At 43.7% G+C, this 25,036-nt stretch overlaps 1 protein-coding gene across 4 annotated transcripts in view; it reads right to left on the bottom strand.

The window, feature by feature from the left end:
- ZNF704 (zinc finger protein 704) overlaps positions 1-25,036 on the bottom strand; it is a gene marked incomplete at its 5' end in the record, with an annotated part of 143,196 nt that overhangs the window by 101,825 nt on the left and 16,335 nt on the right. For all 4 annotated transcript variants that reach the window (XM_081070923.1, XM_081070921.1, XM_081070922.1 and 1 more), the window contains one exon: positions 8,236-8,477. In XM_081070923.1, the coding sequence (XP_080927049.1) occupies positions 8,236-8,477 (242 nt within the window). The remainder of the gene's footprint in view (positions 1-8,235; positions 8,478-25,036) is intronic.

A 25,036-nucleotide genomic window follows, 5' to 3' on the forward strand; every position in this document is an offset into this window, starting at 1 on the left:
TTTCAAAAATCTTTCTAGGAAACAGCCCCTGTAACAGACAACCACCCCATATAAAAATACTCTTCAGAAGATGTTATCGGCTCTTTGGGGCAGCAAGATATCACACCGAACAAAACGAAAACGTGTTTGAATTTCCCAACATATCTCACTTTTTCCCAGAAAGAAGGCTAAGCAACGTGAAACTAAAGCTCCTAGATAGATAAAAGAGGTCAAACAGTGAAACCGCTAAGGTCTTTGCAAACAAACGTACAGTGAATTACAGATTCCGTTTCTGTTTGCACACACACAAAGCTGTGTCTGGGTACAAACCGACAAAGGCATGTGAACACGGTGTGGTAAGTGAACCATTGAGAATAAACAGGTAATGTGATGAAACTGCAATGAAACTGGAATCTTAGGATTGGAGGGAAAACTTGAGGATTATTTTCCCCGTCTGGTTTCTGTGAATAGAATTCCAAGGAATGTTTTCCTGGACGTTTATACAAACAGAAGTGAAGAGCCACAGCATAAATGTACGTACGGTATGTAAAGCATTGCAACAGGGGTGGAAATGCAGAGCAAGGCTGCGTTTGAAGCAGGGGACGAGTGACATGAGTGACGTATCTTACGAAGTCTGACAATTAAGTTCGCGAATTTGTTGCACTGATGTTGCTAACCTTTTTTGATACCAGATGGATTATTCATTATGAATTTGTAACACCTGGACAAACAGTTAAGCAAGCTTACTATCTGGAAGTGCTGAAAAGGCTGCATGAAAAAGTTAGACGACCTGAACTTTTCGCCAACAATTCATGGCTCTTGCACCAGCTCACATGGCACTGTTTGTGAGGGAGTTTTTATCCAGTAAACAAATAACTGTAGTGGAACACCCTCCCTACTCACCTGATCTGGCCCCCAATGACTTCTTTCTTTACCCAAAGATAAAGAAAATGAAAGAAAGACATTTTGGTGATATTCAGGACATCAAGGGTAAAAACAGCTCTGATGGCCATTCCAGAAAAAGAGTTCCCACATTGCTTTGAAGGGTGGAGTAGGCACTGGCATCGGTGCATAGCTTCCCAAGGGGAGGACTTCGCAGGTGACCATAGTGATATCCAGCAATGAAGTATGCAGCACTTTTGCCAGGATGATTTTGCGAACTTAATTTTCAGACCTCATACGTCTGGGATGCAGAGAGCAGCAGCTGTGGGGAGACCACCTTCTCTGGGCCCCATCACACAGAGAACCTCCGTGAACCTAGCAGAGATATTCAGCTGAGACAGACAAGAACCAGCCAGCACCCCGAAATGTAGACAAAGCAAGTGAACGACCCTTGGGTGTCTGAAAGGAACTTGCCTTTTTCTTTCTTTTTTTTTTTTTAATGCTGTTTGCTCTGTTTAAATGGCACACTATAAAAATGGTACTGTAACTTGTAATTTTGAGATATAAAATGTGAAACATAAAACAAGGGGTTATAAATCAGCAGGAGACCAATTAAAATACTTAGACTGTCATTCAAAACTATGCCACAGAATGTAATAAAATGAGTGGGTGGTTGGTTCTATTTTAATAACTGAAGGCTGCAGAAATTTTATTTCTTCCAACTATCAGCCAAATATATCCAGGACTGACTGGAACATGGGAAATACATGTTTAATTTATGTTAAGCTGAAATAAAAAGAAATAAAAAGCCTCAAAAGAGTGCATCTGGACAGGGTTCTTATACACAGAAAAGCTCATGTGAGGTAACCCACCGTTTATCTGCAGTATTTCATAACGATATTGATAACTAGTATTTGTGCAGTTAATGTAATAATCAAATTACGTTCAGCTGTTATTCCACCATTTCATCATAGATACGAAACCCACCCGTGGCCCTCGAAGAGGGTGGACTAGCATTGGGGGCAGGAGACGTATTCACCTGCAGGACTACTGTGCGCAACGAGAATTGCCCCCGAGACATTTCCGAAGGCCTCTGTGAGTAACACAGGGCTTGCTGGTGGTGACAAGCATCACCCACTGAAAACAACTGAGTTTCACTGCTGTACACTTTGTGTCCGTGAAATGGCAGAACCATTTGCCTCTTTGAAGAATGGACCCTTAGTCAAGACAGCAAATAAAGCCTGGCAACACTACTAACATCTAATAAGACATACAAAAAGTTGCAAGGAGTAATTATGATAATGCATTGTACTGAAGTATTCAATCATACATTGTTTTAGAGTTAAATTGGATTGATTATTTAATGTGGAGACCCGAACCCTAGGGTACATGGTGACGTCTTCTGAGACCAGGCAATATTTAATGATGAATCGTAATGTGTCTTGGCTGTCCATGCTGGAAGGGATTTTTAAGAGTTCAACTGGTCCAAGTGACTAAAACATCTGTAAAAACAGATGACAGAATGGAGGTTTTTGTGTGCCAAGGGGATGCAATCAGTGGAGTGGAAGAATTCAAGTCTCTTGGTTTAGGGGACAGTCCTTTCCTCTAGTTTGGGATTTGAAGATCCCACGATTATTAAAAAGTTGGGGAACCAACATGAGGGGGCTAGCGTTTTAAGTTGCCCACAATTTAAATATGAAAAACAACCTATCATCTGTCACCAAGATTTCATAAAAGAAAAGCCATTCTAACACCCAAAATGCACCAGCTCCACAAAAGACTGACTGTCCCTTAGGCTGAAAACTTCATTGGGACCAGAGGGTGGAGGCTTCCCTAGATGCACTTGATTCTTTCACTCGTTCCTTATTTCTCATCACCGTTGTAGGCATTCAGCCAGTGACTGCGATGGTTTATGATTCTTCCTTTTCAAATGCTACTGAGATGTCAATGTAAGTAACAGGATCAAACTGTGTAAGTGTCTTTCCACCGAAGTGGGCAAAGACGAGGGACTATGAAAGCCCACCCTTCACCAACAGCCCAGTTGCTAGCTGTGGAAGTTTCAAGCTGGGGGACCCATCTGGTCATTTAGCAGAAATACCTCTGCCTTTTCAGCTGTGGTCCCGTGCTTTTCCCCAGCACTTCTGGCTCTGTGACGCTGTGGTCTGGAGAATAAACTGAAGTGGGGGGTCCCTCTTCCCTGATAAGACACGGCCCTGCCTCCCGGAGCCCATAGTCAGAAGCAACCCCACCTCGATCGCAGGGTCTTAGGTGAAATCATGGGGGACCCTGCCTTGATCTGACATCTCCTCTGGAGTCACATGGGAAATGGCACTTGGGAGTCATTTCAGGCAACTCAGAGAAACAAAGCCCCTGAGTCTCAGGCACAAACATTAACACTAGATACTATCTTTCTCACTGCAGGAATAAGTCTTTTTCATCTCACTAAATTTTAAAAAATGTGTTCATTTGTTTTTAGCGTCCAAAGGCACAGGTATAAGAAAACAAAGATAAGGTATTCTAGCCATTGAATTAAACATACCATTTCCCAAAAGATTGATCATAATTCTGACTGTAGTTAACAGTAGCCTTTTCTCCCCCTAGAATGATTTGCATGAAACCACTGCCCGTCTTTGATTTTTCATGTCTCTCCCTTACTGGAGGACCCTCCCGGGGCTTCTGTGCATTGCACACAGGAATGCGTCACCCTGGCGACACCGATCGTGCCCTCAGCTGCCACCTCTAATCCCTGGCCACCTTCGGTGTTGGCTTCAAACAGCACTGCCGTGTTCTAACTGCACAGAACATGCGGATTCCTCGGTGGAAAGACGCCACACTCCAGCCTGGAGAAGCAGGTGGTGTGTTTCATGGGATGAAGCAGACAGCCGCATGCCTGCCTCTCAAACAAGAAGGAAGACTATTAGCACGTCAGCAAATACAGTCACGCGCGATGCATTTTAAGTGCTGCCTCACAAATGGAAATGAGGCAAAATCCGAAAAATCAGCGTTGAGAAAGTGTTTCTATCCATTATTCAAACCAAAACTCTTAGCTTTTTTTTTTTTTTTTTCACAGAAAGACTTTCCCATCTCTCAAATAATGTGAGTGGACCAGATGATTTTTCAAGACGCTCATAGTTCTTGCTGCTCTGTGAGATACAAAACCCGCCTCTGACCACCACGCTCAACATGAAGACGTCTGCTGTGGTTGATGGGTATCATCCGGACAAAATACCCTGTTTCCCTTCTAGCCGGTAGGCAGAAGAAAAGGCGTGTGATTTTTTTCTTTATGTGGATAGTTAAAATTTATATAATTAGATTACGCGGAATCTGGGAAACAAAGAGGGAGCAACGAACATATTTGGACTTGGAAGCGTCAGCGATAGGCTCAGAAAACCTCGGTGCTTTTTCATGTTTATTCTTGGAAACAGGTCCTTTTCCCTCTGAAGGCTGGTTCCTCTGATGCCACATGGATACATGGAGTTTCAGTAATGTGGAGACAAAAGACCATAACGGAGAGTGGGCACTGTCCCCATGCCACTGCCAGGTCCTTGCCAGGCCAGGGAATTCTGCCCGGCTTTGACTAAGAATACAACTGACACCAAGCCAAGCAGCGAGCACCCTTCATGGCAAAAGTCTCTGCCCCTGGGTCACTTCTGATGTGACAACTGCCATAGAAGGCCCTGTTATCCTACCCCCTAGACACCAAGGAACAGGTTGCTGCTTCTCCCCACAGTTTACCACACACAGAAGGAATGATGGAGGCAGAAGCCCCACGGCTCTTATAGGAGAGCTGGAGCAAACTTGCAAACCAGTGTGGTTTCACATGAGATAAAGGAAGCCGCCATCACACTCAGCTCCGCGGGGCGATTCCAAAGGAAATGCACGCAGCGTAATTCCAACGTGATGGAGTCTCTCAGCCACACGGGTGGCAATAGAAGGAGTGACTCAGTGTAGAAAATCCTGAGCCTGAAAACATCAACACATCCATGAAGTGCTGTGGAAACCCGCCCCTTACCAGGTGTGCTGCCCGGCCTCCTGCTTGTCCAGAGGGTGGCGCTAACCTGTCTCTGGGTGTCACATGCAGGTGGGTCCAGTGGCTACTAAGGGGACCCTGCCACCGTTTGAGGAAATGAGGCAGGATGCCCTCATGGCTAGGGGGAAGAGGTAAGATGTTACTTCGGCAGATTCGACAGAACACCTAGCCAGAGAAGAAAATGTGGCTTTTATGATGAGAAAGAAAGCTTACTGAGTGCTGTCTATGCGTAGAATAGACCTTGGGGCAGCAGATCACAACTGTTCCTTCTAAGTGGACATTCAATTAACTTCCACGGAGTTATCCAATAATTGACTAAGAAAACCCCTAAAATGTTATCCCACAGACAATGAACCAACATTTTACAGTAGAAAACGTGGGCAATACATGAGCTAGCGTAGCTTATGACTATCGGCTCTGCTTACGGTATTTTTCATTGGTTTGCATAGAAAAATAGTTGAAATCTAAAAAGCACAAATGTGTATGTATAGTAGCCACTGTCTCATACACTGACAAGAGAACCTATCTTTTTATAGCCATTATCTGTGGTCACCAAACATATTGATAATTTAATTTAACATTGTAATAAGCCCAGTAACACTTTGAAAACAAAAGCTGAATATTTCAAAACCACAACACGGGCTTTGACTTCTGCCTAACCTCAGCAGCTTGTTAGGTCTTCGTAGTTTGGAAGGAGGTGCTAAAGACCCCAACCTTCTGGTTTCTCCATCCAGCATGATCATAGCTGTGGGAGGAACAGGCCACTCTTCTGGCGTTGACAACAGTGTTAGGAGCAGAGAAGCTCCACTGGCCGGAGAGAAGCTGGGGTGCAGCCAGGAGGCAAGGAGCTGAAGGAGAGGCACATTGGGGACCTCTCCTGGACCCAGGGGTCAAGGCCACAGGACTTCCTGGAGACCCATGGGCAGCATAACCCCCCAACTCCTCCTTCGTACCTACCAGTTCTATTTTCTAAGCCATTTTATCTCCAATATAAAAACATACTCTTCAAGAACTCTCCTATTGCTTAAAATTATATTCTTTCCAAAGTGATTTGAAATGTCAATCTAAGAAACCACTTGAACAGCTCTCTATGACCAAACCGATAAAAATCAAATTCCAAAAGAATTCCAAGTTAAGCCTTATCTCTCAACTCTTCCCCACCCAGAACTCAATTTACAGGAGGTGAGAAAACCGAAGTTAATATTTAAAAGAAGAATCAATAACAGTGTAAGCTAGTACCAAGGAGTCTTTTTAAAAATTGGTATGTCAAATTCAAAAGAATGCATTTCCAAGTTTCACTGCTGTGTAACAAACAGACACACTGGAGCAAGAAGGCAGGAACAACAGTTACTCGCTGACCTGAATTCCTAAAAACGATGGGAAGGGATGGAAGCGGATAAAGGTTTCCTGGAAAAGATGGTCTGCATAGCTCCTTATGGGGATTGCTCCAGTTCCTAACGGGAATCCACAGGTAGGTGACAGCAGTGTTAGTATTTCTTCACTATGAGTAGGGATGCCTCTATTCCCTTCCATATACATATTAAATGTTTAATAAGATAATCCTAAAGGGAGCTTTTTTGCTTTCCCCCTTTTCCCCGGTAGTTTCATATTGGTTACAGAGTTTGTGACCTGAAAAGTTTTTAATGCATTTAAACATTAAACATTTATTCCAGCCACTCCTGGGCTCCTGGAGATTCAGAAACAATCATCCCCATCTTGCCTTCTCTTTCACTGAATTCCAAATTTCACATAGGAGACTTTTCTATAAAGGGTATATACTACATAAAAGACAAAGGAGAAAATGTAGAAAATGCCATGGAAAGTGGTAGCCAAATTAAGTTCGCAATTTTCCATTGTATACATAGGCTACTGCTTGTGGCTGTGGTCATTTCTTAACTTTGAACTCAATGTTAACAAGTTTCTGAAATTCTTTCAAGATAGACAATACCCAGAATGCATCCTAGAAGGAGAAAATAATTCCATCGTATCCAGCAAGTGAAAAATATGACATCACTATATTTTAATACCCTGCAAAACAAACAGTACCGTACGGTTCATTTTTTTTTCCCAACAGCAAAATAATAATCTGGCGTATTCTAACAAGCTGCTGTTAGGTCTAGGAATATTTTTTTGGCCAAATTTACTTTATTCCTGTTACAACGGGTTTGCTAATAGATTTCTTTAGCTTTAGAGTTATAATTAGAAGACAGTTACTACTTTGCATAATCAAATGGTAATTGCTGTTTGGGTGCAATCCAACCAATTTAAGCATCAGTACTTACAAAAAAACAATGGCAAAAAGAGAATAACAAAGGCCATGCTCTAATAATCTACGTTACCTAACAATGGTTGCCCAACTGTTGAGCTGTTTTCAGAGGCTGGATAATGAGTGATACGAGTGATCAATGCATTTGTGATCAATGTATTTTAAGGCAACACAGCTGTAAATTGAATAAACACTAATTCCATAAACCGTAATGATGGTAATACGGAAAAAAATTCACTTGGGGTCAGAAACCTACCATAGTGTTAGGTGTATCATTTGTTAAACGTGTGCTCCTGAGTGATCATTTAATGTCTCTGAGTCTGTTTACTCATCTGTAAAATGGGAATTATCATACCTTACTATGAGAGATATCTGTCAATTTTCTGGATGCCCCCCAAATCTAGGTGAGATAAATGATAAGCAAGAAAATAAGTAAAAGGTCTAATGTGTATGTTCTACTACTGTTCCATTGTCATTCTGCCATAATATACTACCGGATGTGGTTTAAGTAAAATTATAATATGATAAAAGCCTTTTGATTTTTCAGTTAAACCCTCTTGGCCCAGTTCAAAGGGAGATCTGTCTTAAAAGGATTCCTATGATATAAACCAGGGAACACCAAACTTCCTGCAATGAGTCACAAATATTTTAGGCTTTACAGGCCACCTATGACCTTCATTTTTTTTTAACCCTTTTAACATGTAAAACCACTCTTATCTCACAGGCCACACATGAAGAGGCCAGGGCTGAGTCTAGCCTGACCACAGACTGAGCGACCTTGCGGCTAAGAGGCTATACTCAGTCCTACGTTTCATGTTTATTATTTTTTTACATTTATTCGTTTGCGCTTTATTACCCGTTTGTCAAAATCTAATGAAATGTGCTTTTCCACAGCTGCAGTATTTCCAACGACCACAGCCTGAGAGTCGGTTCTGAAAAGCTCCATATCACACAAGCAACAGAAAGAAGTTCTTGGCAGAGAACCCTTCCTACATCCCCACACTCGGGGGAGCTGTGATGGCGCCTGTGACACTCTCCATGGACGCCCAGGGCACAGAACGGTCTGCCGGTCCCTTACCTTGCCGGAGGGACATCGATGTTGGAGGAAACGACTTTTCGCTTTTGCTCAAGGAGACAGATGGAGCGGGTGTTCTCTTTTTCATGATCAAGGGCTCGGGTGACTGTTTTGGGGTCTGCTGTTTTCATATCTTCCTCCATGGCCAAAGGGAACAAGTGCGGATGAGACATCTTCTTACTGGAGTCGCGTTTTAGGTCCTCTGGTTGAAATGTGAAGGTCATTTCCCGCTTACTGCTCCCTACCTGTGAAATGAAACACAAAAATTCTCACTCGCACAAACCTCAGCTTTGCATGACAGCGTGCAGGTGGTTTACCTGGGGGAAAATGCAACACAGAAGTAAAGTAACTGACACTACAAAGTGACATACAACTGATGTATCATCTCTCATAACACAAACAAGAAGTACCACAAACACAGAGAAGCCTTTCAGGAGAACAAAACTTTGAAGGCTTGAAAGCATGAAGACTTCCAAAAAAAAAAAACCCCAAAAATAAAAACCCAAAATTTGAAACATCATTGTTTTCTACAACTGAGAAAACTCAAGTAAATAAATTCGTAACTGTTTCATGCTGATTATGTTTAATAGAAGAGAACTCTAAATAGAAAACCATGCCTTATCTTTGACAATGAATACTGGTCTTAACCATACTCTTTAGTTCATGAAGAATTGGTTTTTACTTTTTATCTACAGCAGTTAAGACCTTAATTATGATTTAAAAATCGTATTAATTGTCTTTCCCTTGCTGACAAAATGCAGTGATACTTAAGGTTTAAGACAAATATAACATTAGGCCTCAGGGAACTGAATCTGGTTATTTCAAAATTTGGGAAGCCTGACAAAGGAGACTGATGTTAAGAAAGGTTTTTTGTAAGGTGATGGGTGTTGTAAATGAGGTTTGGGGCAAACTTGTTCAAGTTGTAAGGGAACAAAGAAGAGTCAGACGGGCTGCTAACGGGGAGGGCGTATTTCACACTAAGCCTCTGAGACACGTCACAGGTCCACACGACAGCCCTTCCCTCTAGAGCAGAGTTTGTGGAGTCAGTAAATCTTCGCTCAGCCAACTTGAATAGAAGATATGCTTATCTGTTCCTTTTTAATTTTAGGTAGGAGGAAAAGCACAAAGAATGTGATCAAATAGATTTAGAATTATAGAGGCTAAGGCCACCAGTCTATTTTCAGAAAGGGAAACGCTGAGGTGGACGTGAGTTGAAGTCATAACACCTGCCCACATGTGAGAGCTGCCAGAGCCCAGGAACGACCTGTGCCTGGAACCCACTTGGCTGGATTTATCTGTCACTTGAACTGGGCTCCCCTGTCTCGTTGGCCGGAACTTGTCAGGGAGAAGACCTTCCCATGTATTTCTACTCCTGGCAGACCAAGGCTAGCTCCGTACAAACACAGTCAGCCACGTGTGGTCTACTTGTAACGTCTTAACAAGTGACCACATTTATCAGGGTGCAGAGAAACCTTAATGAAATAAGTGTCCAAGGGGGGGAGGGGATGGTACTTTTAAGAGCTGTTTTAATGACATCAATACACCATAGGAAGGAAGAAGAAAACATTTCAAACTTCCAAAAATGCAATGAATGGTCAATAAAAATGTAGTTTGGCAGGTTGGTAAATATAAGTGCAAATGTTTTAAATGTCCATCTCTAGTCATTTTCTATGCAACTTTTTCTGCCTGGAGGTGGGAGTCTGAGGGGGAGCGTTTTTTCTCTTCTACAGCAGCTCATTCCCAACTGATGTTACAACGGGAATATGGTAAACACCAGGCATAAAAGATGAAAACAAAGGCCTGGTTTTGGTGATTATAAATAGTTTCTCCCTAAGTGTCAAGTATTACATTCATTAAATATTTAAGCAGTCAATTAATATGACGTTGTAGCCATAATTGATGTCCATACCTCCTCTGGGGCCAACTGCACTGGTTAAATGAATTCAATCTAGAAAGAGGAGGGGTTGGAGGGAAACATTACAGGAAACCCAGCTTTTACCTTTAAAAGTTTAGGGGGAAAAAACCAAGCATGTAAAGCAAATTAATACAAAGTAGAATAAGTTTCTGATAGAAATGACGCTATAATTGTATGTCATGCTATTAGCCAAAACTTCATAATAAAATAAATTATAATATTATTCAACGATGTAGGCTACAAATCTTCTATAATCCACTAAACAAACAAACAACCAAATTCACATCTGAGTAGTAATCAGGGAGTTTTAGCAATGTAATGGATTTCAAAGACTATTTAGCCCAGACTCCTTATTTAAAAGTGGAATTCAAATGAGTTAGAAATGACCAGAGGACAAAACAACGTAGAGATGAAGAAGTGATTTTAGATACTCTGAGTCCTGTGTGCCACTGTTTGTAAGGCTGATGGAAGAAGTGGGTGCTGGGTGTGGGTTTCATTGCATCACTATGCTTTAACATTTACACGTGTATATTACCTGTTCTTTTTAATGTTCTTTTATTCATAGCAGATATTTCTACTTAGAAAGACTTTTTTTTTAATTGGGGAAGGGGAACAGGACTTTATTGGGGAACAGTGTGTACTTCTAGTGTATACTTTCTTCCAAGTCAAGTTGTTGTCCTTTCAGTCTTAGTTGTGGAGGGCGCAGCTCAGCTCCAGGTCCAGTTGCCGTTTTCCAGTTGCAGGGGGCACAGCCCACCATCCCTTGCGGGAGTCTAACCGGCAACCTTGTGGTTGAGAGCCCACTGGCCCATGTGGGAATCGAACTGGCAGCCTTCAGAGTTAGGAGCACGGAGCTCTAACCGCCCGAGTCACCGGGCTGCCCCTAGAAAGATTTTTTTGATAGGAAAGTTCATAGGAGAGAAGAGAAGCCTTGAGAAGTTGTGCTCAGAAATGGCTAGAGAAATAAACAGGGTGGTGGCCAAAGAGGATGATGGACAGGGGAGAATGTTCCAGGATGGGAGGGAACAAAACATGTGTGAATGCTGAGGCAGAATGGAAAGAAAGGGACAGGGAAGGGTACTGCAGTCTGCTGGTAGTACAAAGGTACTGCTTGTACTGCTGGTAGATTAGCAGACAAATTTCAGCAAAAGATACGGACCTCAATTAAATTCGAACCCCTATTAGATTAGCAGAAGAAGAAAGCAGGTAAAGGAAGATAGGATTCCACTGACAGGAGATTTCCAGAAAACACAAATGTATAAAGACAGAAAGCAGATCAGTGATTGCCTGGGGCTGGGGGTGGGCGTAGGAACTGATTATTGCAAATGGGCACCAGAGAACTTTCTGGGGTGATGGAAATGTTCTAGAATGAGATCACAGTGATATCTGTGTAATGCTGTATGTGAATTAAAAATCATTGAACTCTATTCTTGCAATGGGATGAATATTATGGTATATAAATTATACCTCAATAGTACTGTTAATTTTTTTTTTTTTAAAGAAGACAGAACCAAACCAGGAGTAACTGATGTGTAAGGTGTAGCCCCAAGAACCCTGAGACCAGAAATTGGGAAACTGCTGCAAAGAGGCAGCCCCATAGTCTATGTTTTTTTTCCCCAAATACAGTGGGAATGTGTTTCATACCAGACTGCTCCAAGCGGGTGTGTGGTGATGTCCTGGTCACTAGTAAGATGGGGCTAAAATCCAGTCCCCACTCAAGCCAGGTCTCCAGGCTTCTTCGGCCATGGGAGAGGGCCATTTCTCTAATTCCTCCGCCTAGGGAGAAATTTTGTACTTCATCTGCTCAAAGCAGGCGCTCTTATTTATTTATTCTCCCCCAATTTGCACAATGTCTGGCAACCAAGGGAAAGTGTTCTGGTGATTTAGAGGGCCTGGGCTAACGTAGCTTCTTTCTTCCTTGAAGCTGATATGATGCAACTCCTAAATATGAGCTGACCTTTCTGTTAATGGAAAAGTTGAGGGAATCTGAGAACGCTGCCGCTTATAAGGAGGCAAAGGGTTCAATAATAGAAGACAGGCAGCAAGAACCGCAAACATCCGATTGGATGGACAGAACTCAAGTGCAGCATCAGAGTGGGTACGTGCAAAAGGGAGAAGAAAGAGGGCATGCGCAGAGCTGAATGACACTCAGCTCTAGTGGCAAATGGAGCAAGAAGAAATGGCTTCCCATAGTTGTGGGCCATCAGACATGGGTACGAAAAGGACACCGTCCCCAGGAGGGACACCTAGGGGGGAGAGGGGAACTGCTGTGGCTCTTCAAAAGCGTGCTGGTCTTCATGGGGCAGAGGCCATGTCCAAATCTCCTGATTCACTACCACAGTCAGCTGACAATGGGTAAATAGTCCAGAAAACCAACAAACAAAACAAAAAAATACTAGACGTGCCGGGCTTTTGTTTTTGCTTTAGCTCTCAAAGCCTTACGAGGCAAAGGAAGATACTGCAAGCTAATAACTGGCTACACAAATCATCCAAGATAATGATTGGATTCTCTACGCCAGAATGATGGACCCCTGGCAAGACGATGAGAATCTTGTGAGATCAAGACCAATTTCCTTGTCAGGAGATTTACTAACCTGCAAATAATGGCTTTACCTTAAAATTCGAGGGGGCAGAAGGAAAACATCCAGATGAAAGTACCAGGCCAGTGACAAATGAGGAATAAAAACAGTGAGTCCGCTGATGAGTAATTTTCAGAACACACAAGGTGGATGTTTAAGAATAACCTTAGTCTGGATTTTCTAGAAAGTATCTCCTGCACAAGGAAGGATTAATCTGACTATCTCACAGGGATGAGACGAGAAGTTGGAAGGCAACGGGATCTGGTTCTGGCTGTCCCATTTCAAGATGGACAGCAAAAAAAACTGGAACAAAGGAAATGTAGGGAAGGCAAAGGACCTTATTAGGAGGAACTGGGACTGTGTTGTCTAGAAAACAGAAGGTTTTAGCCCACTGAGCTGCTCTGAAATATGTACAACGCTGTCCTGAAGAAGAGGCATTTGAGTTCTGTGTTCTTCCACGATCAGAGTCAATGGCGTCCACTTCTGCTTCCGGCTAATCTCTTTTGAACGTATGGTGGACTCTCTCTTCCTCTTTTTATCTTCTCCCTCTTCCTCCACAGTGTGAATGCAACATTTTGTACTGATAAAAAAATACCACTTTGTACCCAACTGTTTTCACAGACTCATCAACTTTCCAGCTGGTGGACTTTCAGCGACTTCCCAGTCTCACTTAAATATTTAATTTTTCCCTAGGTTTTGTCGAGTTGCGACGTACTTTCCATTTTTCAAAATGCTTCTTTATTAATTTGCGGTCAAAGTTCAAATTACTTACAAGACATTAAGCGTCTACCTGTGCATACATGCTGTTTGGAGTGTTTAAACCTGAATGCGATTATACTACAAGCATGATTTTGCAACTTGTGTTAGTAAGTAATGAGCATCTTCATGCTAGTAGCAGACCTACTCCATTTAAAATGTTGAGTACTATAACATTTTACGAGATCATGTTTTTTAACCAATCTCTTCTTGACTGACATGGAGGTACTTTTCCATTTTTCATCATTAAAAATATTGCCACAGTGAATATGCTTGTGGACACAGGCTTAGCCCTTCATGCACTCATGCAAACATTTGTGAACAATTCCTGGAGTGTGACATTGCCGAATCAAACAACCAGAATTGTCTTCACGGTATGGAACACCTATAGTGTACATACCATAAAGACACTAAAAGGAGGACATCAAAATATAGCCATGCTCTATCAAGAGGAGCACAATTGTTAATGATTTATTAAGAGAAACAGGCAAATTGTAGACTAATATGGTAGGCATTTGCAAAACAATGTAGTTTGCTAAAGAGCTACACGCCTTAAGAAACAGAAGATGGAATGGGGCAAGGGGGTCCTTTTCATTTCTTTCCTTATAATAAATACACACGGACACACAATTTTTAAGTGGTAAGATTATGGGAGATTTTTACATTTTAAGCTTTTCAAATTAAAATAAAATAAAATAGAGAGATGATCTTTTAATTAGATTCACAAAAATTATGAGGAATAATGCTCTGTGCTGGTCAACATCTGAGGGAGCTGACATTTTCACCCACAGGTTGTGGGAGGCCGACTTTCGGGAAAAGGGAGCCGATTTAATTCCACCCCTTTGTTTTTGGCAATTCTACATCTAAGGGGGAAAATACAGAAAAGCACAAGAGGATATTTATCATTGAGCTTCTTATGATATTAAAAAAGTGACCATTCCCTAAACATCCATCGATAAATTTGGGGTTAAACATGCAGAAGTAAAATGGACGGCTAAAAACAAAGGCATATTTCTATATTTATTGAAATGGAAAGACATTTAATACGTAGTTGAAAAAAAGGAAGTCCCAATGAGTATATGACATACAACCTCAGGGAGGAGGGGTGTGTGTGTGTGTGGAGAGAGAGAGAGAGAGAGAGAGAGAGAGAGAGAGAGAGAGAGAGAGAGAGAGATTCCGAAAGGACATTCCAAAATGTTAAGAATAGTTTCCCTTGGGAGCAGATATATAGGCCAATTTTGCTTTCTATCTTGTTTATAATTTTTACAATGTTTGCACATAGTTTAGTGTTTTAAAACCTATGAAGTTATTCTATTGTGAAAATACACATCATTTTTATATAATTAAGTTTCTCAAGAAGCTGGCATTTACATGACAAATAGTCTTTCCTCTACCAGCTTTCAGTTCTTAGTATGTGTACGCACAATAGAGGGGAAGATGAATTACTTAAGCTAATGCATCTCCTACACTCATCCTCTCATCGGTTATCACCACTTCTCAGTCACGCGGTGCTCCAGTACTCTCACCAAACCCCTCTTCCCACCATGCACAGAGCCCTTCATAGAGCACATCACACACACACGCCTTATCCAGTGTCATCTCTTGCAAGGAAACAAAGCCTCAGTGCTCAATTATAGGAGAATACTACCAATTCCTGAGTTAACTGACAAATAAAACTCAAAATTTTTACTCCAATGAACAGCTTTTGTTTTCCTAGAAGAAGATAAACAGCGTATCAAAGAATATGATATGCTTGGGAAATTTGCCATTCTTTAAATAAGAAGTTAACAGTATTCATTTAAATCTCAGTGGTGTCCTCCGTAAATTGGATGCCACTTTCTAAGATGGCTCATCAGCTTTTCTCGATACAAAAACATCGGATTTCCATAGGCGGAACCTAACGGCACACCAGATACGAGACGGCTTCTGACATCGCCCACTTATTTGATCAATCCCTTTCCGTCTCTACTGAAGTGCATTCCAGGTCATCTGAAGCCTTACACCCTCCCTATGGATTTATGGTAATAAAATGCCAAAAAGCACGTGTCATCGCTCACTCTTGGAAACGGTCCTCACTTACTCACCTCAACCCAATGAGACCTGAGGAGTTGGCTCTGGAGATTAACTGAATTTCCAGGAATAATCTGAGGGAAGCCAACCCATTGGCCTTTTGAGGCTTTCTGTCTAGGAAGAAAGTCGAATAGAAATTCTGGAAAAGAGAATGAACTGCAGCTTTTCATGCATAGCAAAAACTACCGTTGGAGAGCAAGCCCTGGGAGGCAAGTGAACCGTTGGTCCCCTTGGCTGAGCAACTCCTCAGGATTCTTCCACGCTCCAGGAAACCACAGTCACACCCAACTAACTTCACAAGAGAAGTTTTCCTGTCTCAGAGCGTGTCACCCTACACCAGGATTTATTTTAAAAACCTGCTTTCAAAACACATACATTACATATTTAAGGGACTGCTGCCAATGACATATTAAGTACAGTGTGGAACATGTAATCAGACCCACAGATTTTGAAACATGTTACAAAAGAAGCAAAAGTTATAGTAATAATAGGAACAATTGTTTTTTTTTAAATTAATTTAAAATATCACCACTACAGGTCATGCTCAAAGAAAGATCAGATTCTTGTGTCAATTGATAAAAACTATGTCTAAAAATAGTTAACAGAACTCCACTCCTCGCTTCAGATTAAATTCTTCAAATTTCATGCTAGATACGCAGAAAAATAAGTTGGATGGCAAACCTATCCAGTCATGATGAATAGCTGTAGTAGCAACACTTTTAAAAACACTGCTTCCAATTGCTAGCCCCTCGATGAGATCATTCCCTTAGCTCTCTGAAACCAGGGAAGTGGTTTTCGCCTGCTTTATCCTCAAGTATATTATGTCTCTATACGAAGATGGAGAAATCGGCCAATGACCATCAGACTGGTGTGGTGGTGTGATGTTGGGGCAGCAGAGTGGAAACCCTGCTAGATTTGGCACCATGCCCGCCAACTACACAACGACACCAGCTTAGCAAGGAGTGATGTTAACGCAAGTTTTAACGTAGTATCTTGACAGTTTCATACTCAGCAAAGCAGGACTTGGCTTTGACTGATGGCTGATTAGTCAGCTGCACGTTTAGGATGGAGAGTGACTGCAAAGCGCTTTGGTGGAAGGCTTCTTGGCTGGCGTTGCCAGCTTTCTATTAACATTACGCAAGCAAGAACACACAACTTGGGTGTTTGTAAAACTCCTCTCCGAAAAGCCTTCAATGGAAATATTCGTTTCTGTAAAGTCCGATATTCAATTCAAGCTCAGCAAAGCGTCTGCATCTTTTTTCCAGCCACATGTAAGGACAGAGGGGGACTCAGCAGCAGTATGAGCCGGTGTTATTGGGTTTTACCTTCAGCATTTGGAATTCTGAACTTGTCCCATTAATCAGGTATTACATGTGTTTGCTATAAGTCAGAGTTCAACTCCGCCCATCACACCCAAACCTTGGGGAAATCCTGTGGACTTTATTTTCCAGAATGTACCCAGGATGCAGCCACTTCTCACCACCTCCTTCCCCAGCTGCCACCTTGGCCAAGCGGCACCATCTCTTGCCTGGATTTGTATGGCACTCTCCTCCCGGGCTCCCATTTCCATCCTCCGCCCTTCCAGTTCCTTCTCAGTAACAGCAGCCAGCTTTCCCACTCAAGAGCAGACTCGAATCATGGCCCGCCTCGGCTCGGGAGCACCCGTGGTCCCCACTGCACTCAGAATAAAAGCTACAGTCCGCAGTGACTTCCAAGGCCCCATTTGGTCAGGGACCCCTCTCCCCGTCTTTCTCCCTCTCCTACATCCCTTCTCCACTCTGACCTCTCGCCCACCTGGTCAGCCATGTTAGAGTTCATTTTCTTCATGGGTTACATAGCTCTTTGCCACTGACCTGGGAATCGACCCCGACTCGTGGTGGCTCTGACAAACCACACATTTTCCCAAAGGAGTGGTTCCCCAAGAAGAGAACTTTTGGGTAACCTGGAGAAGGTAGTTTTGATACGTCTAAATAAAAGGGCGAATTGGTTGTCCAAGAGAATATTGCACAAATTCTCTGGGCACAAACAGGGTCCAGGGGACCCTTTCTTTCAGGAATCTGATCTGAGGCCCAGAAACTGATGCCAATTGGTGGTGGTGGCTGGAAATGACAGCATGGGTGACCAGGCCAGGCCACGTGCCCCTGAGAAGGTAGAGGAAACCAGAAGAGAGTAAGGAGAGAGATGGTAGAACAGACTCTAGAGAGAAACAGGAATGGGGCGGGGCGTCCTCAGACAGACCTGGGGCCCTCAGCTGTCTCACTCACACACGGCCATCCTCACCTACACCTGAGAGCACGGCTGTTTCTGAGCCAACGCCCCTGGTCCGTCCTTATAATCGCAACCCCCACCCCACCCACTTCACCCCTTTTGTAACACCTGAGCTGGTTTCAACTTCTTGCAACAAAAAGAACTGGACCAACTAACTCAATACCTTGAATTCTTGAATTCCTTTGGCAAGAAGAACTATAAATATAGCTTTTCAAATTCATCAGCAGTTGCCACAGTCTAACACACTTCTTTAATTTTCAGAGCAGATTAAGAAGCAGATTTTAAGTGAAAAAGAGTATTGGTTGCTAAGGGTTCGTCCTCAAATATGCATTTAATTTAAAATACAACTTATCATTCCTTTGAGCAGTAAACAGTAGGTGAAATTAAAAACTAAAGCTGAAAACCAATGAATTTGCATGTTAGCTTGGGTCGCGCTCTTCACTCACAGAGAGCCAATTACTTTTACTAGCTGCACAGATGACTAAATAAAATCTGTTAATAAATGCAGCTACAGTGTATTCAAGAAATTAAGCAGTGCATACTAGCATAAATTTGTACATCTGCTTATTATAAATTTGATGCTTTAAAATAAAGGTCCAATTGGTGTATCAGCGAGTAGATGGGAATGTGAGGGAGAAATACCTCCCACTTCAACACAGTCTTTTGTAAGAAGGTAGATGGCTCAACAGAAGAACTGGGCTAATTCATGACAGGTGAGCGTGGGAAGACCTTAATACAAAAAGGTGCCCGTGGGGTTTCAGCCCGTTCACGATCCTTCCTTCATGCCTTGCTGCCTATGGATTCAGGCTTAATAAATAGACGTGTGTATGTGCACACGCACATGATGGATACATAAATGAATAAATAAATACCCCCTCCCCACACACACATCTCCTAGTGGTTCTGCTCCTGCTCGAACCCTGACTGACACAATATAAAACTTGGTATGAAGTAGATATGTTTATGCATCTCTCTCGTCTAGTGGTCCCAAAGCGCCCGGCGAGCAGAGAACACGTTTTGCTCAGTTGTGTATCCCAGACCCCTGGTTTATGCATACTTGGCACATACCGGGTGCTTGATACAGGTTTACTTAATTAACGTAATTAAGTGATGATAACGTGGCGACGGGGCCAGCCTGTGAGAGCTGAAAGGAAGATCTGTGACATCAGGAGGGACAGTTGGTCCACATTCCCAGTCCTCTAAAGCATACAGAAACAACTACAATAATAGCAGTGGTAGTAATAATAATAGCTATATTTATCGAACCCTTACAAAGTACAAGATCCTGCATTAAAATTTCTTCATACACATGATTTCACTCCAATTCCCCCCCAATCCTAAGAGGACGATCTTATTATCCTTTATAAGGAGTTACATAACCAGCTCACGGATCTTTCCTTCACCCGCTCTCTCTGGGTCTCCCTCTCAGCTGCCTTCCTATTAGCAATCGGACACGGCCCATTGTCACTTATCTTATAAAAAAACACACCTTCTTTTGACCTCTGATCCTGATCAATTATCATCACTGTGACAGTCCAGTTATCAATGGAGGTGTCTCCACTTCCTACCTATTTACTCTTCGACTTATTATATTAATAATTGATTTCTACTTTCCCCCAAATGACGACACCCAAAATCATGCTTTTGCTACACTCACAGTGAAGTATATATCACTAAATTTAATAAACGCACTCTTTTCAATTTCCCTTCTCGACAGTACTAAACACAATTAGCCTGCCTAAAGCACCGTCTTTCCTGGCTTTAAAAGCAGGGCTGGTTCCATTCTTCTTTGCAGGAGAAAAACCACAGAATTCTCTAGCGAGGTCAAGCAGAAATAAGGTATCGGTCAGTCCTGAATCTCCCAGAAGCCTGGAGAGTCCGTGGGTATGCTCAACAGGACACAGAGCCAGGAGATGAGTCCAGCCACCTCCTGTCTGAACAAGGAAAGCACTCAGCACGCAGGTCCCATGACAACAGGTCTGGAGAACTCAAACTCCCACCATGGACGCCCTGGCAGCACCAGGAACCTTGGACTGTGTTTGCCAGGTCTCTTCAGCACATACCTACCCTTCACTGTCTTACTCCTGCCTCTTGTCACACGCCTCATGCGGGGGCAATGCCTTGGCAGAGCCTACGTCACACACAGAGGTCTAGCTGCAAGTTATGCTGGGAAATTCCAGCCACAGCAGCGTAGGGCACTGATTTAGAGCAGAACGGTGGAGGTGTTGATGGAGCCAGTCGAGCGTGTGTGGACAACAGCACACCTTTCTGGATACCTATGCGGTTCTTCTTCGCAACCTCCTCTCTCTGCTACCACAACACAGATTTCTAATCTATGTGTTTCTCTCTCTATTTCTATGGCCACCACCATTTTCCACTTGGAATACCACAGTACGTTCTGGTCTAATTGACCCGTGACTCCAAGCATCCATATGGTATTGAGAGACTCAAGGAAGAAGAATATTTTGTAACTTCAATATACCACGTAAAGAGATTATTGGCAATAAACGACTGTCTTTAGTGATAACCGTTCAACTTTTAAAAACATCATTTAAGTAGGCCGCTACCTATGTGACATGATCTGAAGGTGCCAGGAAGGCCCTAGTGGAGATGTATTTCCAACAGCTGGGAAGGATGCCAGGAATTCTGTTAATAGGGTTAAATCATACTTATATTATTAACCCAGCTTTCCTGGTCAAACCAGAAATATCCCAAGAAAAGGAGTCTGTTTGCTGTGAAATCGAGTTGAACTGAAATCAAGTCCGAGCTCGGCCACGTGCTAGGTGATTGATCTGGGGACGTTTTCTCAGCTCCGAGCTTCCAGGTCTGGTCCTCATCTATCACATAGGGAACGCAGGTTGGGAGAAAGGGTCACAGGGAAATACCCGGTAGAGCGACTGGTACCTGGTAACCAGGCCCTTTCTCTCTGGTCACACCTTCCTGACAACCAGTGTGTGATTATTATCGGAATGCTGGTTAATGAAAGACAAATGCTGTAGTGATCTGACACAGGCCTCGTGTGTAAAAGGGACACCGGTCGGGGGGGCTCTGGTGGGGGACAGTGGGGCTCCTCTCAGAGAGAACAGCATGGGCCACCTGGGGAGCCAGAGGCAGGGAAGGCTGTCGGGCGCCTTGAGTGGGAAGTGGGCCATAAAAAAAACTAGAAATAGCAATAAAAACAAGACGCGATCATGAAACCCATGGAACTCTCTTAAAAGCTCTGGCCTGCAGGGAGCCCAGTGGGGTGCCACCCATGTCGCTGGCCACTGTCCACATCATCCCACGTCCTGAGCTCTAACCTCACTCAGGAAAGGATAGGAAATAGGAACCACCGTGGAAGAGGTGGCCGTGGCAGGAAGAGGAAGTACCCAGCGATGGCACATCAGCCCTTGCTTTATGCCCCGTCTTGGAGCTTGTTCAACAGCAATGCAATCTCTCAGATCGATGAGATGCTACACAAATCTCCGTAACAGAGGCAGAAGGCAAGTCTCCAAGAGAGGGAACATGCCAGACTGACACTCACCTTCTCACCTGCCCACACCTGTTTTCACCTTCAACTCGAGCAATAAGCCAAGACACCTCTGCCTTGGCTGTTACGTACCTGTGGCTGCTTACCATCGCAAATCGTGTGGAAGAAATGCTTTCCCTCCGGTATTTCTTATATATTCATTCGGCTTATGGACTAATGCAACATATAGTTGTTTCTTTTAAAAAAAAAACAACCAGGAACTTTGTATTAGTATAATCTTTACCACTTCAGCAAAGAAGGAACTTTGCATTAGTTTGTGTATTTTAGCATGGGGCCGTTTAATTTAGTACTTTCAGAGGCAGAATTTGTAGGAGGTGAGACGTGGTAAGGACTTTCATGGGCTTCGTATACTAACACATGTCTCATGAGCCCAACCAAAGGGACCTGCCGTCCCCAGTGTAAGAAACAACCCTGGAATGGTGGCCACACATTTGCCCTGCAAGAGTAAATGATTAATATGTGTGTAAGAATGGCAAAAGTCACACAAACACCCCGTGTTTTTACAGCTGAAATCTGTTGGTCATGTGCTAGCTGAATTAAGGATACTGTACAACAAGAAGGTAACATAGGAATAAGCCACAATTTGTTCTCTAGTTTCAAAAGGCGAATAAGTTGTTTACAGCCAAAAACATGTACATTCTTCCAGGAAAACAGCAGACGAGTGGTAGACACTATATAAACACCTTCTGTGCCTCTGTATAACACACCATTTTAAAATATATGGCAATCCTTTAATTCCCCACTATAACACCTCTTAATTTTCTTATTTAAAGATCATTTTCATGGAACACTTTATAAAAGAGGTTGTAAGAAAGGTTTCAAAGAAGATAAAAATTCTAAAGCTTGAATAGTTATTCCAACCCACACGTACACCACTCTCCATTCTCTCCATGATAATAAGAAATAAAGACGTTTTAGTAGACCTTTGAAAAGAGTGTTTCCTTGAAAAGTAATCGTTCATTCAACAAATATTTTTACTAGGTATTGTTGGCACAAGGGGTAATAGTGACATATACTTACATACACACACGTGTGTGTGTGTGTGTGCATGTGTGTGTATTAAAAAGGTAAAAAGGTTTCTACACCCATGGAGCTTGCAGTTCGGTGGGGAAGAGGGGCATAAATCCACGAACCCACAAACATGAATGATGGTGCAATGACAAGAAATGCTCGGATAGAGAGGTACATGGAAGACCTAGGAGCACACGAGAGAGGGAAAATCAGAGAGGTCTGGGAAGGCAACTCTGAGAAAGCATCTTCGCTGGTTTGAGCTGTTATAACAAAAATACCATAGGCTGGGGGGCTGAAACAACAGACATCTGTTTCTCACAGGTCTAAAGGCCGAGAAGTCCAAGACCATGGGACTGGCACATTTGGTGTCTGGTGAGGACTGGCTTCCTGGTTCAGACAGCTGTGTCCTCACCTGGCACAGAGAGTGAGCTCTGGACTCAGTTCCATCATGGGGGCTGCCCCCCCCATGACCTCATCCAAATCTGGTTACCTCCAAATACCACCACACTGAGGATTAGGCTTCAACATATGAATTTTGGGGGCGAGGGGGACATAGCAAGAGTGATGGTTGGATTGAGGTCTGATGAGAGATGGAACTGTCTAGGTGAAGTGTGGTGTAGCCGGAAGTCATGGCACAATTTAAGACTTGAAAGAAAGTCACCAAGACTGGACACCAGAGAAAAGGGTGGTATAAGGCCTGAGAGGACGCCCAAAAGACGAGGGGGTCAGACCGCATGTTATGGGTGGACTTGTGTCTTCCTAAACATTCACATGTTGAAATCCTCACCCCCCCGCCCCCGTACCTCAAATGTAACTGTATTTGGGGACAGGGCCTTTAAAGAGGTGATTAAGGTAAACTGAGGCACTTAGGGTTGGCCCTGATCCAATCCGACTGGTGTCCTTATAAGAAGAGGAGATTCGCACACAGGTGACACCCAGACCCAGGGATGACCACGGGAGTGAGGACACAGCGAGAAGGTGGGCATCTTCAAGCCAAGGAGAGAGACCTCGGAAGAAACCAAACCTGCCAGCACCTTGACCGTGGACTTCAAGCCTCCAGAGCCGTGTGAGAATATAAATTTCTGTTGGCTAAGGCTAAGGTATTCTGTTATGGTAGCGCCTCAGCGGGAATGTGGCCGTGGTCCTGAGATCCTGGAATCCATCAGTGGGGTTTCAAGACGGGGGAGGAGGAGGGTCACAGATCAGACGTGCCCCTTGCTCTGGCTGCAATGTCAAGGAGAACTGCAGACAGCCGGTGGTGGGCTGAATAATGGCCCCCAAAGACACCCACAGCCTAATCCCTGGGACCTGTGACTGTCACCTTAGATGGCAAAAGTAACGGCGGACGTGATTAAGTTAAGGACCCCGAGAGAGGCAGGGTGTCCTGAATTCTCCAGGTGGGCCCTGCGTCTAGTCACAAGTGTCCCTAGAAGAGGGAGGCAGAGGCCATCTGCACAGTGGAGAAGGAGGGTATGTACCGATGGGAGCAGAGCAGTGACGTGCCTGGAAGGCGGGGAAGGGCCTGCACGACGCACATACAGGTGGCCTCCAGAAGGCAGAAGCAGCAAGGCAATGGATTCAGCCGAGTCTGCACACGGAGCCCCCCACCACCACCTCGACATGAGTCCAGTGAGAGCCATTAGGGACTCTGACCTGCAAACCAGTAAGAGAATGAATTTGTGTTGTTTTCAGTCACTGAATTTGTAGTGCGTGTGACAGTGGCAATAGGAACCTAATACACAGGTGATCAGCTCCAAGCCAGAGCTCGTGGAGTGTCGCCTGGGTGGTGGTGGCAGAAACAAGGCCAGAAGGGACATAACACCCCAGGCTTAGACGCCAGATTTGATCGGCGGGCGGGGAAGGAGAGGGAGCCAGCAAGTGGCATCTGTGTTCTCCCCGCCGCGGTCACAACCACCAGACCCAGCAGGGCGGTCTTCCATCACCCCGCTTCAGGAGTCCGGAAGCTGACGGGCGCTTACAAACGTGAAGGCAGGAAACAAATGCTCTTTTTCTCATTTACTTCATCTTGGAGTTTTTAAACTTTAAAAATCTACCTTCAAACTAAGTCTGCTATTAAAATGTTATGTGGAGATAATCAAAACTCTAGGTTTTAACAATGTTTCTGAATGTGGACTATTTCTTAACTTTGATTTCACAAAGGCCTGGACACCTTGAGGTGCTTACCATGAAGATAATTGAATGGAAATTATGGAGGCCCGTCCCGTCCCGTCCCGTCCCGTCCCGTCCCGTCCCGTCCCACCGTCCCATCCCATCCCACCCCACCCCACCCCACCCCACCCCACCCCATCCCTATACAGTTATGCTCTGCTCCATAAATGTTTACCATCTCACAACCACCAAAACCTAATATGCAGAGAATAACACATATTTAGAAATACGTTGCCCTATGGCACCTCTGGCAGACCCATCCTCACTCTTGGGGCGACAGTGGTACCGCAGCTCCCTGCAAACACAGCCATCAGTGGGCGCTGCTCAGTGCCAAACCTAACGCAGATCATTTCCTGCATTTGCATTTCAATTTCCTCACAGCGGAAGCTGAGCCTGCTGATAAGAAGAGTGTTGGCTACATTGAAGATGTTCAAGCATTTGATTAAAAGTGGTGTTGGTGTGACCTGTGCTGCTCACCTTTCTCCCACTAATTGCCTGGCTGATAGC

This window comes from Rhinolophus hipposideros (assembly GCF_964194185.1).
Source record: "Rhinolophus hipposideros genome assembly, chromosome: 13".
Lineage (NCBI taxonomy): Eukaryota > Metazoa > Chordata > Mammalia > Chiroptera > Rhinolophidae > Rhinolophus > Rhinolophus hipposideros.